The 17,435-nt window shown below is 45.5% G+C and overlaps 1 protein-coding gene across 1 annotated transcript in view; it reads right to left on the bottom strand.

Annotated features, from left to right (window-relative positions):
* The window catches only part of WWC1 (WW and C2 domain containing 1), a 69,888-nt gene extending 52,761 nt beyond the window's left edge, over window positions 1–17,127 (bottom strand). Inside the window, exon 1 of the mRNA XM_054168249.1 lies at window positions 16,818–17,127. Coding sequence (XP_054024224.1) covers window positions 16,818–16,936 — 119 coding nt within the window. The 5' untranslated portion in view covers window positions 16,937–17,127. The remainder of the gene's footprint in view (window positions 1–16,817) is intronic.
* Between the last annotated feature and the right edge of the window lie 308 nt (window positions 17,128–17,435).

The raw sequence follows: 17,435 nt of genomic DNA, 5'->3' as shown, positions 1-17,435 counted from the left end.
TCTCATGAGTTATATGGTATTTCTGGTATTTCTGATTTTTAAAGGAATTCATTCTGCTGAGTATTTCACTTTGGCTTCCCAGATCTCCAAATTATCCAACATTACCTGCATGTGAGCTCTGCTCCCCCAATTCAATTGGCTTCATCCCCATAGCAAGGCTCCATCCTATGGAAAGCCCTACCCTAAGGAATCATATAACTATAACTTATGCTGTGCTTTCAAAGGGATGCACTCCACACCAGATTTTCCATTTTTACCTCTTATGTATTGCCATTTAGCCTGATTATTTAACAGGAGCTCTAAAATAGAAGAATTTAAAGCATTTGGTGCATAAGGCACAAAATATTATTTAGAAGCTTCATAACAAGTCAAGCCAAACCACCTCCATTTTCACACATTTCTCTTCCATGGATGTTAGGGGAAGTAACAGAAGGCATTAACTCTGTAAGATTTTCAAGTTTGTCTTGGAGAATATGAGTCAAAATAAGCTCCTAAAAATCTAGCAGAGATCACACAACTCTAGCAATGTACAGTAGGAAATCACATCTTTCTTTATGCCATACCAAGCCCCAGCACCTGCTCATCTATAACAGGGTATTTTCACTTTGCAATATAAGGGATATAACCAAGAAAAAATGATGGTGGTAAAGCTAAAGCAGCTGGGGAGGTGGGAAGTGTTGCCAGAACCAGACCTCTGTGGGTACACACATCTCCTGTATGGAGCTCAGGGCAGACACCAAGGAGTACAGCCTGTGTACACCATGTGTGCTGCTCTCCAATGAAAATATGCCAGGCACTGCAGATTATCAGTTGCCTGATCTAGACTCAGCTGTAGCTAGTTTATAACTTACTGAAGCTGTTAGAGTACAACCATCACTGCTGCTCAAGGCAATTACCTAAAATATCTCAGCTACTCATTTTCATCCTTCCCTTCAAGTCAAAGTTGTGTTTAATGGCTCTGACATTGTGCCTTATAGCACTGTACATCTGGTCTTAAGCAAGCCATCACAAGAGCTTGCAGGTTTGAGATTCGCTACTTTACTGACTACCACTTCACCATCAGCACTTGAACTCCCACGCTAGTAATTTTTTTCAGGTAATAATTTTACTGCATTATCTATTTTATTTATTTCTACACAAACACTGATCCACACCATCACTGCAGAATTCCCAACCTGGATAATAAGTTCCTCCTATTAGCTCAGCTGAACAAATCATTAGCCACAGCTCAGCTCATCTGCAAAGATCAAGCTGAAATCCTCTTGTGAACAAAATACTCCTGTTGCTCTTGTCCAGTATCTTGAAGGTAACCTATAGACTGATTGAGAGAACCAACCTACTACCAAGTTCCAAAATCTCTGATCAATCCACATAACTATTAAAAACCACAGATCTTACTGGCAGAGGTCTTTGAACATTCCTCCTTTCCATTAATAATGTCCTTTATTCAATGTCCTTCTAAGAATTGCCAAATTAATGGCATAAACAGATGCTTTCACTCTTCCAGACCAGAGAAGACAAAGGACAGCAATACTGCAGAAGCTGAAAAGCTGGGGATGAATTAAATATGACATGGTAATTCTCTTTAAAAACACGTCAGAGAAAAAACATTGAGTGTTTTGGTAGGCTCCTGAGCAACCACAAGCCAAGATGCAGATAAAATGGTGCCTGCAGTTATGCATGCAGAAGATATGGGGAGAACATCCAGAAAGAGGCACATACCTTTTTAGGTGTCACCTTCACAGTGTCGCAGCAGATGGAATTACAGCCCACAGTGCAGCACTAAGAAAGCAGCAATCTGATATTTAAGCTGTCTGCTTTGAAAGACAAACTATAAGTGACAAGGCTGCCTCACTTAACTCATGCTCACCACCCACAGTGCCAAGTGAGCACAGCACAACTGCATCACCTGCGGCTCAGGAGCAAGCCATGGATGCTGGGGAAACCACATTTTGCAGGAAGGTCATTCTCACCCAGCAGGTCACTGCTGCAAAAAATAAATCCTTGGGCCACTTCAACTTACTGCAGCAACAAAAACTGTGCCCAGAAAAAGAAGGAGCAGTTTTCCGTGTGCCAGTTATTTTAGTGAGGAGGTGGATGTGCATCAGGGCTGAAGGAACAGCCTCCCTTAGTTGCTTCTCAGCCTGCTCCAGGACTGCCACGGAGCTTGTGCTCAGGCCCAAAGACAGACTGCCAGCAGCATGAGAGAGCAAGATTAAACAATGCACTCCAGTTGCAACCAAGCTCTAGGGCAAAGCATTTTGCCTTTTCCACCAGCAAATGTACAAGTGGTTATAATATTGGAGGCAAGGGGTCCCTGCACTCTTCAGAAATGAAGAAAGAGGCAATCACTTATGGTGGCTGAAATGGGGGAAAATAGGACAGAATCAAATTCACATCCTATCCAGCCTCTGCCTGAGCACAGTCATTTCAAAGGTGAGGTTTGTTAATAAATTAATCCCTTCCATTTTTCCCCGTTAACATATCACAGTATAACTAAGGTTGGAAGAGACCCCAAGGATCATCGAGTCCAACCTGTCTCCACAGACCTCATAACTAGACCATGGCACCAAGTGCCACGTCCAATCCCCTTCTTGAACACCTCCAGGGACGGTGACTCCACCACCTCCCTGGGCAGCCCATTCCAATGACGAACGACTCGCTCGGTGAAGAACTTTCACCTCACTTCGAGTCTAAACCTCCCCTGACACAGCTTGAGACTGTGTCCCCTTGTTCTGGTGCTGGTTGCCTGGGAGAAGAGACCAACCCCTTCCTGGCTACAACCACCCTTCAGGTAGTTGTAGAAGGCGACGAGGTCACCCCTGAGCCTCCTCTTCTCCAGGCTACACAATCCCAGCTCCCTCAGCCTCTCTTCATAGGGCTTGTGCTCAAGGCCTCTCACCAGCCTTGCTGCAAAATATTGCTATAAACCCAAGTCATACAGCCTTACAGTAATAGAAACATCATGTCTCATATATCAGCCATTCCCCTGTCTGCACATGAACTGCCTGAAGGGCAGCATCCACCATACAAAGCCAAGAAGTCACCCACTTAGGATTCATTTTAAGGACTGGGTTTATTTGCCCCAAATTTGTCTATTCTACATAACAAAACCAATTCATATTCTTCAAGTACCCAGTGCTGCATTTTCGTCCCCTTATGTGAATAGCCAGCAGGTTAGACACACTGATGCTCTGACATGGCAGACAATAACAAATCCTCAGAGCTGATTGTAAAAACAGCAACTTTTTGGTTACCTGGAAACATTCTTTCAAATCAACCCAAGTACAGCTTTGAACAGCAGAGCCCCAGAGCACCAAAGGGACATCACCTCTGCCACATGCTTCCCTGATCACAACGCAAAACAGCAACAGGGAATCCAGGGCTCTTCTCTGATCACCAAGGAACAGAACCTACATGTGACCCAATGAGAAAAACAAGTAAACAGGACTAAAAGGGCAATTTTTTACACTTGTGCCAGCTGAAAAATGCATATCTAGTCCTCAGTGAATTGAGTGCATTGCCCTGTTCTCTTGTTCAGTTGAATCAAAGCATCCCAGAAACGGGCTGTTACAAAACAGGAGGAGCAAAAGCTAAATCAGACAATGTGATTTTCCAAGGGGGACTAACCAAAGTGGGAAGGAAGGAACACAAGAACTTTGCTGGCTTTTCCCATCCAGCATGGATGCACTCCATATTCTTCCCAGTGCAAAACCGATGCACAAAGGATAAAGACCTCACATAGCAACAAAAAAGGAGCAATTCCAAAATAAGCCATCAGGAACACCAGAAGAGAGGACAGTAAGCAACATTCCGTGACAGTCCAGATACAAATCACAGCTTTCACAAAGGGCAAACTGAAGATTTATGCTGATGTAACTGAATCTGCTTAGGTATCAGAGTGTCACCAAGTTGGAAGAGACCTCAAAGATCATCAAGTCCAACCTGTCTCCACAGACCTCAGGACTAAACCATGGCACCAAGTGCCACGTCCAATCCCCTCTTGAACACCTCCAGGGATGGTGACTCCACCACCTCCCTGGGCAGTCCATTCCAATTGCGAACGACTCTCAGTGAAGAGCTTTCACCTCACCTCGAGCCTAAACTTCCCCTGATGCGGCTTGAGACTGTGTCCTCTTGTTCTGGTGCTGGTTGCTAGAGAGAAGAGACCAGAGAGAGGTCCAGTTTTAAGAACTGAGCAGAACTTTAGTCCCAGGAAAATATGGTCCTTCTTAACTGATCACAGCAATACTTGAACACCTGTCATCACAAAAGTCCAATGCCTGCTGTGCCAGAAAAGTGGCTGGTGAATCTAGAGGAGACGCAGACCTGCTGCTTCTAGCTGCAAAAGGATCCCAGGGACACCAAGGGCAGGCAGGAAGCACGTAACACAAGTGCATGACAAAGGCTACTTCCTTCAGACACTGACACTCCAAGCTCTGTCACTCATCTGCCTTGTTCCTTACCTGCAGGGTCAAAAATTTAGACAAAGGTATTTGACATGAAAATCCATTGAGAAAAACATCCTTACAAGGTCTATGTGCTGTTTTAGCATGATAAGCTTTACAGTACTTCTTACAAGTCCCAGCTTCATCTATTTTATTCAAGACTTACAGATCATCCTCATAAAATAATGCCCAAAGCACACCAAAAATCTTTCAATAGAGTGAAAATTAGAGTATCAGATCTATTACACCACCCAGCCTTTCCCCTCCACCACAGAAGCATTAGCGCCTTTGGATATCTCATTTCAACAAGAAGGTTATTTAGTTCTAGAGTTTGGAGTGAAGTATTTAATCACTAAAGGATTTGCAATTTACACATGAATATGCATGTAGCACTTCTCACCACGACATAAATCCTATTGTATATTTATGAATGGATTGCTTTGCCTCCAGCTTCTACATGTATATAAACACCGGGTTTAATCTTCAATTCCTTCCTTCCTCCCTCCCTTCTTTTTAAGGAGTTGCTTAAACAAATTTGCATTTTTGGAATCTATTATCTACAGTGTATTTCTTACCTTTTTTTTTTTAAAAAAAAAACTCTATAAACCTCCTTCTCCCAACAGGCAAAATGCTTACTCTATGAAAGGCTTAAAAGACTCTGTGAGCATGGCCATAAGAGAACTAAACGACTGTGTTATACAGTTTGAGAGAGAAAGCAGAAGCAGCAATTGCTGCAACAAGGAGCGCCCAGAGCATCAGAGGAAACAAAGGCATGAAATGACAGGTCAACAGCTTACCTTCAACTGCAGAGACACTAGCAAGGGGGAAGTAAACTCTCCACAAGCATGTAGGAAGCAACCTAAATAAAAAACCTCTTCCTATAAAATCCTGAATTCATGCTGACTCCATTATTCCCTACACCTTTCACCAGGTATCTAGACTGGTCAGGAAGCAGCTGGATCACAGTAGCACTTCGGCATGTCTTCAACGCTCTATTTGGCAAGAGGCACTACTGTCAGTCAGGAAGGTGTTGCCACACATCTGTTCAGCTACTCCAGGGAAGTAATTCAAACAAGAATGCCTTTAAAGGTCATTGTTAAAATTATTTAATTTAGGCTATTTCACTGCAAATCTATCCTGCAATAAACACCACTATGGAGAAACCTACCAACATGAGCATTCCACCAGAGTCAAGTGTCACCAGCAGATTTCCAAGTAGAACATTCACAGGTGTGAATTACCACTTGGACCATTCTCAGTTTTTTACTACACAGCAAAACTTTAAACACCAAGAAGTTAACTGCACCAGCTGTCTTCCTCTTTCCAAGATGCGGTATCAATTTGCTCTGTTCAGAAAACAGGAGCAGGCATTGAGTCCCACTCTCCACCTTGCTGCTTCACAGTAGAGAGCCCAAGGGCTATGGCAACAACCACACACACACACAATGAGAAATAGTCTGACACAAGACCAAGTCCCCCTACCCCCAAATAGTTACCAATTGTTCATGCATCAAAACCAGGCTATGAGCTGCAGTCATGTCTTCCTCCAATAACTGAGGCATCTCTCCTGGTGGGAAGAAAGAAACACCTGACCAAAAATCTATAGTGAGACCACACTAGTAAGGGCCACAAGTCCTTCTACGCTCCTGAAGATGCAACACAACTCATCAGAACTACCATGCAAAATTGCAGGAACCTATGGCTGGGAGGCAGATAGAAAATAAAACAGGAAGCACTATGGGGCATTAGGTACAGACTGCTGGACAAATAGAGAAGAAAGATGAGAAAACTCAACACAGAACATTTGCTTTAGGGATAAGAGTGGAATTATCAAAGGATGCATGAAAACAAGCCTGAGCGGAGGTCGGTGTGACCAGTTGCAAATGTGTCTTCGCAAACAGATTTTTATCCATGCAACCCTTTGGAAAATGAGCAAGCCAGGGTCCTCAGCCACATACCCCACCTCCTCCATCCACACATTCTTCTCCTTAAAAGAAATCTTAAAAAGGAAGTGAGGAGTAGTGTCCAAGGAGTATAAGAGATCAAGCAAGCAAAAATGTGCTTTAAGAAAGCATTTTCATTGAGGTTATGCTTCCCTTTGCATCAGCCAAGGATTACAATGGCAGGTACCTTCTAAACTGAATCACTAGTGAACCAGTTGCATGAGAAACTAGCAATGCCATACAACAGTCTATGAATAATTATGACATATGACAACATCTTCACCTTTATTCAGAATTACAGACCAGCTCAAATGGAAAGACGTCACATTGCTGTTTTAGATGGGATTTAAGATACATCTGGAAGCTTCTACATTCAAATTTAAGAAGAAAAAAAAAATACAGTAAGGAAGTCTAAAATATCTTGCAAAACCTTGGTGCCACAGAAAGCCATCAGACATGGTAGCAGCCATGACATTTCACTTTCCTGCATGTATGGGTTAAAACACAAAAGACTAACAGTGAGGACTGCAAGGACATCTCTTTACCAGACAAGTCCACCTGCATCTATAATATAGGGAATCTTACTTTTCAAGAACTAGCTGCTAAATGGCCTAAAGCCTTCTATATATGTGTCTGTGTAAGAATGAAACAGTCAGTGCCCCACCAAGGCTAGAGACTGCTGAACTTTGATGCTTAGATCTTCGTGTGAAATACTTAGCAGTGACATAAGAAAAGACAAACTGCAAGTCTGGCTCACCGCCTTGCTGGCTGACAAGCTGTTTAGGTTAACTGGATGTAGGGATAACTTCAAAGAATTTCAGAAAAACAAGTGGGTGAACTGACAACTGAAGTAGACAGGGCTCAGATGTTGAGGAATGTTGAATAATATACTGAACAGAGAAGTTCAATCTCCTTATCCTCTGCAAGGTTAATACACACTACTCAAATACACCCAAGCATCACCATACACAAGCTCCAACAAAAAAGTCTGCTCAAAGTGCTGAGTTGATTTCAAGTTTAGCCATGCCAAAACCCTGTAGTAGTAAAAAGGAATGAATCTGTAACATGAGCAATATTTTTATAATATTAAAACATAATTCAATATGAAAAGCTCATCTCAAACACTATATACAGTACAGGTCATCCTAATTTAGATAAGCCTTACACTTTTATCTTAAAAATACTTCCTCTCCATACAAAGTTCTCCCTCGAGAAAAGTTTCCACTCCTGCTGTGCAGGAATTCATCCAGAGCACTGGCAGTCAATGAAGCTGCACCATCAGCAGCACTCCACTAGTCATAGGGAGCACCTGGAAAATCCTAAGAGCACAGAAGCTGCTGCAGCAGCAAAGACCTTCCAAAAAGGGAAGTTCTATGGCTAGCTGAGCCCCTCTTGTCCCACCAAATTTGCAGAAGTCACAAGAAGGAACCAGAGTCACATCAGATGCTGAGGAACAGCACCAGCAGGCACCATTATGAACAAAGGTTGGGTCGGAACAGCGAAACCCTGTCTAAAGAGCACTGCAACAATCTAACAGCTGTTAAAAACTATAGCAGCATCACTAATGGGGCATGGACCTTATCCTGTGCACACTGTTGCAGCAAAACTGTCACATCTCCCCGATCAGTGACATAAGATGCAGCAGCACAGTACACACATGCTGCCTCAGAAACCCAAATAAACCCCTAGTGAACAGACAGTGGAGCATACAGGCTGAAGGTTTCTCCTCAGGAAATGCAGCACTGGGTGAGCAGAGGTGTCAGCTCCACAGCACCGTGGAACACCCAGGTAAGCTACTGCAACAAGAGCAGCAAGCAGCCCACTCTCACCTGACTAAGTCCCTGTCAGCTCAAGACAAGACCTGCCCCATTCCTGGGGTGCTGCCTGCTTCCCCATTCACACCCACACACCTCCTCCTTGCATTTCAGCAGCTGCAGAGCAAGCCAGTTCTACCAAATTAGTATGATAAACCCCACCTCACAAAGAAGTTACAAGCTTCACTGTAGCGAGCACCAGGCTGACTGACCCAGCAACACCCAAAACAGGCCACCAACCCAAGATATTTCACAGGAAACAGACTGGATAATTTGCAGAGCTGCATCACATGTGCCAGTCAAATACTCTCAATTATCATCCCCACCCAAATTCCCTTTGAGATCATTTGGATAAGCAGCTCAAGGACATACTCAATCTTTGAAACAGTCCACCTATGAGAACATCAAGTGTTCAGTAGGAAGCTGTCAGTGAGAAAATTCTTTTCATTCACACAGGAGTTAGATGTCATGGTCCAACAGGTAGCTGCTGCCAGCCCATGGTGCCAACCTTCCTGACCCCCTCAAAGGATGTCCCACACCACCAAGATTTGTGCACTGGATGGCTTGGAGGCTGCACAAGCAAAAGAACAGCCTGCATTGCTGGACCACCAGCATGCCTTCTAGCAGCTGCCATGTGGAATCCAAAGCTGTGCCTGACACAAGCAAAATAAACTGCAAAGTTACCCACAGCACAGTTATGTAAGAGCAGCTCTGGGGCTACCTACAATCTCCTGTGCTGCTCTAAGGGTCCAGATGATTATTTTGGCCATTGCTCTCCCTCTGCAGGCCGTCATCCTGTGGTAGAGTTGTGAGGGATAAAATAGCAGAGAGCCCTCTCCTGAGCAGAGGACTGCCCTTGTTCCCGGTACAAGGCTACTAAGGCATGTATGAGAAACTTGCAAGTTGTTGCAGGGTCATTTGAGCAATAGCTTCACTTATATTTTAGTTCAGAATACTTACGTGACTACCTTACATCCCTACTCTGCAGAGAGCAGATATGAACAGTTGCCTCTTGCAAATCAATACTGTTTATTGCATGCTTTAAATCAATAAAGCTTGCCCCACAGCCTAAATTCTTCTATAACAGTTTCTGTGAACAATATCATCAGTCCTAAACCACCACCTTGACATCCCAGCCAGAAAGCACTTTGTCACAACTAATTAATCCCCCACAACACCTCGATAAGACTAAGAAAGCAATTCCTCTGCTTTTTAAATGTGTTGGGTATTGATGCTGCATAGCATCATGTCTGGGGTGGAAGCTATAAGTACCAGCCTAAACAGAGAATAAACCAAGCCAGCAGTACCCATCCAAAAGCATGAAAAACCAGAGAACACTGACAGCTGTAGGACTTGGCTTCTTTGCATCTTCCTGTTACACACCAAGCCTCCTGTGACTATCCAGAGAGTCTTCCAGATGTCACTTGACTGGATGAGTAGCAGTGAAAAGCAGCTATTATTCTATTGGGAGCAGTTCTGTCTGTTGTTTGTTCAGCCAATTATTTATGCATGTAGTTTAAAAGGGAGGGGGAGCGGTAACCTTAGGCTCTGTGAACAAGAACTTTGGGTTTTATTTGAGCAGTTAAAGCTAAGTCTTCATTACCACAAGCAAAGCACAGAACCTTACTAAAGGGGTCCCATGAATGGCAACCAACCAATGTGAAAAGTATTACTCTCCAAGGAAGTGGCTGATCTACGTAGCTCTTATATGTATATTTATTAGCACTAGTCTACATACATCCACCTGACCTTGCCTAACTGCTTCCATCACCCTTTATTCATTTATCTTTTCAGCTAACATTTGCCCTGCTGATGGGGCACCCAAAGTCACCAAGTTCTGGCAGCCAGGCCCTGCACAGGGACATCATCAGTAAGGCTTTCCTAAGGCAGCTGTATGATCTCTCCCTTTCTTTGAGAACGACGTGAAGTTCTCCCATACTTGACACAGCTGAGCATCAAGCCCAGAACATTTCAGACAGTGAGATCAGCAGCCTCTATAACACTTGCAGGAATGTGTATGGGGTGGCAATGCTCCTTGGCATGCTGAGCAGAGGGCAAGGCTAGCCTTGGCAGTGTAAAGTCACCTTCAGGAGCACAGAATAGTAATCAATCATTTACTAATAGATTCCTCCAGTAACTGAGATAAGAGACCAGTCTGGAAAGGTAGCGTGGCAGGTCAGTGAGAGGAATCAGCCACCTAGCACACATCATTTTTTAATGTCCAAGTCATTTGATTAAACCCTTTTTTTGACAAATCTTCCCATGTTTTCCAATACATTTTCTGGCATAAGCTAGAGGAATTTATATCGCATTCAGACACAGAAAGGTTTTCTGCAAACTCAACTTCCCATAACTGTGCTAGCTATGAAGGCACCAGTGCAAATTACAGCTTTGGGAGACGCTCTGTCCAACCACAGGTTTCATCTGGGCTCCAGCAAGTGAAAAGCCACTCTGCCCATAAAACTCAAGTCAGAAATCAGAGGCTAAAGCTAAGCACCTCCAGCTCTGGGAACACCTCCTTGGTTTGGCTGGCCAAGGGCCCAACCAGGTCAAGTGCCTAGAGATAGTTTCAGAAGTGCACCCTCAGCAGCATTCCTGGGTTGCCACCAGAGCAAATGCCACTCCCACACCTCCCAGCCTCCCGCTCAGTCCCAGCTGTGCCAGCACAAGCTCCTGCACAAGCACATACAACCTGGATCAGTTCCTTCCATAAAATAAACCCAAACTGTAAAAACCCATTTTTCAGCCAGACCAGCTTCTGGACCTCGCTCCCTGCACTGATATGGAATTTTACTCTAGCAGCAGCAGCGGCTTAAGGTGCCCCATCAGCAACACCACCAAGCACCCACCCCAGGTAGCCAACACAGACGTCACTTCTCAACTGCCATACCCACATCTTCAGGGATCTACCAACCAATTTTCTGCCATTCCAGGGGATAGAGACAAAGACAGCTACTTTGATATGAAAATACATGACCTACATAGGGATGAATTTGTTGATCCTCTTGCAAAATAGTTTCCAGTCCACAGCAGTGTCACTAACTTTACAAGCTACCAGTCTTTGAAGCAAAATTAAAGACTGATCTTGTGAGCAAGATGACCTTGCCAGAGCAGAAAATGAAGCTCAACCTACATATTTCGAAAAGTGATTTACAGAGACTTCTTCAAAAGCAATTTTGATCTTTTAAGGTGCAGAACTTGCCAAGATGCATTCAAAAGTTGTTGAGGTGAACAAAGCGTCACATTTTTTTCCATCTTCTGTAGAGAAATTACACAGTCACTGCCAACATCCTCTGTCACTATACATGTGTGCATACCACACCACTTAGCAGTGATGCCCTTGTTAAAAGGCACCATACCTGCTGTTTCCAGTTACCCTCCCCAGTTTGAAGCAAGTTTACACACATGAGGGAGCACACTGACCACAAAGGCAGTCCCGGCAGCCTTCAGAGAGATCAACACATGCTACATCAGGGTTTGTTGGGGAGAGTCTCAGAAGGCAAAAAAACCCAACAAAACAACAAACCAACCAAACACAACAGAACAAAGTTTGAATTTTCAAAGCTGAAGAAGTCTGATTTCAGCTCCAATTCATTTTTTCCAAGTTCAGCCTGTGTTAATTCATCTTGGAAGACTTTTGATATTAATAAATTTAAAACATTTCAAGTGTCACAATAATCTAGCTTGCCATCTTTGTCTCCCTATATGTTAGCACTTACATAAACCAATTAATTTTCATGTACTGTGGAAAAGAAATGGTAAGAATAGCACAAGTCCTACACATTAAGACAACTGTTCCCAGAGATGGCACCGAGATGACTATGAAGACTGCAGTTCTGTCACTCACTTCCGTACTCCTGGAAAATAGTTATCAATGGCATCCATGGGCACACACTGAACTGCCTGTTCTTTATACAATAATCAGCTATTTTGGGGAATGTAAGCATGAAAAAGCAGCAGATTCACACACACATGACAGGGTGTTTGGCTAGTTATCAGTAAAGAATGGCAACAGCAAGCATCAAACTAGCAGCCTTCAGCTGCACGCTCTATGCTGTTGCCAGTGATGAAACAAACCTAGGGAAAATAAATGTTCTATCTTTGGGAACTTTTCTCTCTTCTCTTTATGCTTACTGATTTTCATCTACAGAAAGACACAGCTCCTTTTGTTCTTGCTCCTTTTCATTGCCCTCCTTTCTTCAAGTCTTTTTATTATTTAACTCCAACATTTGTTGGCTATATTTAGCTTTATTCCATTAATTCTAGTTATGCTACAGGCAAATAATCCAAGTAGTGGACACTTACATATGAAATTTTAGCATGATGCTCACATCTCTGTACCTTTAATGCAGGAAGTTCAGAGACAAAGTGTGGAGAGAAGCATGGGATGAAAAGCTTCAAGATCAGAGTAATACAGGGGAGACAAAATATTCTGCAGGCTTTCATATGAAGCCTAGAAGGCAGACCTGAAGGGGCATGGCTAGGTGGTTGTGCTTTCTGCACAGCATCCCTAGCTTTTCTTCAAGAGGATCCTCAGGCTCAGCAAACCCAAATCTTCCTTAGAAAACAGGTGGCCCTAACTATTCAAAATTCACACAATGTTCTATGTGTGACAGCACACATTGGTACATACTGGCCCTGAATCTTGGCAAGTTTCTTCCCTAATTCTCTTTCCCAAAGCTCTGCTTTAGAGGTTCAGACTGGAAAAACTATGATATGAAGAAGGAAAGGATTTCAGTGAGCAACTGCAGAATCTAGGCTTTCATTTAATAAACATCTCCAACCCTTTATATCAATAAGAACCTTCAAGCAATGAAGGGCCACAAGGTGAGGTATTGCTGCTTCCAAAAACCGAAAACACCTGCTGCTCTTAGCTTCAGATTCAAGGTGGAAGTGCTCCTATTTCACTAGCTTTCACTCTCAACAGGAGTTCGGTGACTAGGGTACAATAAATTCAGTGAATTCCACCTAAAACAACTTCAAAAAAACCCTGCTTATAACACCATGCCAGCAGGAAGAACACAAAACCACAAATACTGGGGAGTGGGACAGGTTATCAGGCATTTCCAAATCTTTTGGGTTGAAAGGCAAGGAGAAGAAAAATAAAAATAAAAATCCTCTCCTCTTCCAAGACAGTTTGAGGGAGAGTAGAGGTTCTCCTAGATCCACTGTAAAGAACCCAAGGACAGCACACCCACCAGAACTCAGACATCCACCTCTAACCCTCGCATCTGATGAAAGCAGACGTCTCCTCTGGGACACTCGCTGCAATTCCTGATTCACACTGAAATTTAAGAACAAGCAGCAGCTAGCGCTAACATTTGGAGGCACCATCATTCTTCTCTGTTTGCCCATCAGCACAGCAGCTTACACTGCAGATGCACTCTCTGTGCTGAGAAAGCAAGTGGGATAGCTCCCTGGCACGTGTTCCCCAACATTACATACTGGTGCGTACTTAAAAGACACATGCCTGCTTTTTAAACTAAGAACGACAAATTTCTTCCCTTAGCTCACTAAGGTTTGATATCCCATTACACTGTATCCAAGTCCTGAATAATCTAACTTCAAACAAATGTATGTAAGCCTCCTTCTACATAAGGAAGGACACAGAAGGGTTTGGGGTTTTCCCCACCTAGTCACTAGAACAGCCTTATAGTTTTTACCCTGGAACTTGTTACAAAGTACCTTCATTCTTCTCTGATACACCTCAACACAGATACAGTAATGTTTGGGTCACAACATTCTTAGATGATTTCCCAGAATGCTCTAACATCTACAGGCTTCCCAGGACTGCCCTGAAATCTAGTATGCTCACAAAAGGTACATGGTAGAAGTGTTCTGAAAAGCAGCTGCTTCAAGACTTCAGGTATCTGAGCATCACACAACATAGCGTTACAGAATAGTGGAACGCCACCAGGTTCCAGTGATTTTCTACTGGCAAAAATCTTGCATTACATGAGAGCTGGAAAACCACCAGCCCAACTTTTGATTTCATATGTTCAAAGCCAGGTGAGGCCCTACGTTATCCCTCCTGCCTCCCCTTCCCTGCTGCTGACACTCACCCTGCTATACACCCACAGCTAGGCCAGCTTCCCTAGCAGCCTACGAAACCAACCTCAGATAGCAGGACTACAAACGAACTGTTGTGACAAAGACAATGGGTGAGCTCATGCCCTGAAAATAGATCATAGAATCAACCAGGTTGGAAGAGACCTCCAAGATCATCCAGTCCAACCTACCACCCAGCCCTATCCAATCAACTAGACCATTGCACTAAGTGCCTCATCCAGTATCCCTGCTCATGTTTATTTCCATTAAATTAAGCCACAATGAAAGATTCAGGGAAGGTTTAAAAACCTGTCCCTTATCTTCAGCTACCAGTTGTTGCTCCCTGAATCCAACTGACAAGCAGTTGGGTTCAGAATGAGCCCTAACACATACGTCTTCCTCCACATCCATTTGACTTGCAGCTTTACAGCCATGTTTCATAGTATCTCTTGCTTTTTGCTGGGTAAAAGGCACGACGGTAAGCACAGCATACAGACAGCACAGCAGCAAATACACAAATCAGCCTCTCAGCTGCAGCAGTTTTCAAGATTACTTGTAAAAGGCTAGGCTTACAAATATTTAAACTTAAAATGCACGAATAAAAGTTCAATGATCAGTGTATAAATCTAACACCACTGCTGAAAGGAGTAGTTATGACTTGAGCTGATCAGAGATTGCCTGCCAGCTAGTTTTCACAGACAGTGGCCATTAGTTGGAAGAGTAATTTCCTTTCTGTATGTCAGAGCAGGGTTTCAAGTCGTACAAGATGATGGGTAAGTTACCTATCACAGTTATTCCAGCATTGGACCAATAAACTCTTCAAAGCTATAAGGATTTACAGGAGGAGTGTCCAATTTAACTTTCTTGGTAGTACTACTGGAAGATGACTCAGATGCAAAGCTCGTCAGGGCCCTGTGTGTTCAGGTGTATTTCTATGTGCACAACAAATATGTCATGTGATAGAGTTATCAGGAGGTGTTTGAATGTTCTCTGTTAACAGTGGTGACTAGGTAATGGTTCTGCAGCAGCTCAGTACATGTGTAAATAAGGCACCCATTTAGTCCTTTCTGTCATTTTGAATCACTAATCCAGGACTCTAAAAAGTGTTTATAAGCTAGTATTAGGCCTATTAGATTCCTCACTGGTCTTCATCCTCTGTTAAGAAAATGAAGATGCCAGGAAAGCATTCCTCACTTAAGCTTGTATTGACTTTTATGACGTTTTAAAAACACACCTTGAAACAACTGTGTAACTAGGTTTTCTCAACCACATTACTGAAACAGAAGCCCCAAAACAAATTTCAAACCCCTGGCTGGCAGGAGGTTACATTTATGTACAGTACACAAAAGGATTATTCCTGGAATGCAGAACACTCTTGTAATCTTGTAAAACTGGACAATCATTCACAACCATGCTTGACAAAAAAACCCAGCATCTAAGTTGAACTGGAAAGACGGCAAAGTACTGATAGCCCACCAACAATGGAAGCCCCTTCAAGAACTGACCGCTGGGGCAAGGGGAAGAAATTAAAACAAAATTCAGGAATTACACCAGCTGCCCTGTAACAAGGGGAACATTCACTGTCAGATGGGGGAAGCACGTAAAATTTATCAGACCACAGTTCCCGACTGTCAGAATTTCCATCTTATCAAGATGGGATTTTTGAGTTGCTGTGTCAGGGAAGTTCAACTAACAGAGCACTACACGTGGAATTTAGGAACTTCTGGATTCAACAGCGATCCAGTAGTTGAGCTCCCTGTATGCTCAAACTCCTTGCCTTACCATAACAGCCTTCAGGATGGAAGCGGACCATGCTAAGCCACAGCACTGCTTTGAAAATGACCTGGGTCTTGAACTGTACACCCGTTTGTTTCAAGTGAGCAATACAGGGAGAAAGCTCATCAGAGCAAGCAAGAGCAAGAGGTGACTGCTGGGAAGCCTGAGCCAGACAGGGGAGATCAGAAACACACCCTGAAGTCAGCGACCTCCGTCATAACCACGCTCACCACGGCCGCAGAGCTGCTTGCAGAGGTGGACCACGAGGCAGGATACGACCCACCGCCACCTCTGTGTCCCTCCTTTGCTGGCCTCTCCACAAGAGCCACGGCTGCCGTCGTGGGGTGAAGAGGCTCTGCCCAGTCCCGCCACGGCTCCGATGGCTGCGCTGGTGCCCGCTGCAGCACGCACAGGCGCGGCGACGGGCAGCGTGCAGTGCGGGTCTGCAAGCCGTCCGAGAGGGGAGAGCAAGTGGGTAGGCAAATGAGACGAAAAAGCAGCAACAACAAAACTCTCTGCTGGAGCCCGGAGCCCAGAGCCCTGCTAGGGATGCGGGTATAGAAATGACCGTCCTGCCCTCCCCTCCCGCGGAACCAGGCTGGAGCCGGGGACAGCAGCCATCACCGACCGGGCAACGCGGGAGCAAGCCGAGGACGCGTCGAGATGCCGCGCCGGGGCTGCACACCTCTGACCGCAGCTGCTCCCCGATCCGGGAAAGGAAGAAGAGGACCCTGGATCGGAGCTGCCCGCCCTGCCTGCCCCCCAGTCCCGACGCTGCCACCGCCCACCTGTCGCGGGGGTCGACCCAGCTAGTGGTACGGCTGCCGTGATCGATGTAGTACACCTTCCCGTCGTAGTCCCGCGCCTCCTCCCAGCCCTCGGGCAGCGGCAGCTCCTTCCGCGGCATCGCTCCCACCGCCGGCCGCGCTGCCCCATTCACCGCTCCTCTCAGGGCGGCGGCGGCGGCAGCGGAGGCCGGCCCCGGGGCAGGGCCGGGCCGGGCCTCCCCTCCCGCGGGCAGCGAGGAGCGGTGCTGGGGCCGCGCCGGCCCAGCCGCGCAGGGAGGCAGCGCCGCCGGGCAGCCTCACATGCCGGCCCCACGACGGGGGCGGAGCGCGGAGCCGGCTGAGTCGAGGCGGGCCGGGCCGAGGCGCGCGGCCCCACGTCGCTGCGGGGGGCGGGCCGAGAAGGGCAGCTGTCGAGCCCTCGGTCAGCTTTGCGGCGCGGGAAGCCCGGCGCGGCCAGCCCCTCACGCCTCCATTTCCTGCTCCGACGGCGACCCGGCAAGTCCCGGGGCGACTCCGCCCCGGGCCCGGGGATGCCGGTTCCTGAAGGCTCCGCTCGCCCCGCCCCGCCGCCGCGTGCACCAGAGCGCCCCCTGCCGGCAGGGAGGATGGGGCACCTGA

This window comes from Dryobates pubescens, chromosome 16, assembly GCF_014839835.1.
Source record: "Dryobates pubescens isolate bDryPub1 chromosome 16, bDryPub1.pri, whole genome shotgun sequence".
NCBI classification, from domain to species: domain Eukaryota; kingdom Metazoa; phylum Chordata; class Aves; order Piciformes; family Picidae; genus Dryobates; species Dryobates pubescens.
The sequence above is the reverse complement of the archived record's forward strand: the minus strand, read 5'-3'. Positions and strand labels throughout refer to the sequence as shown.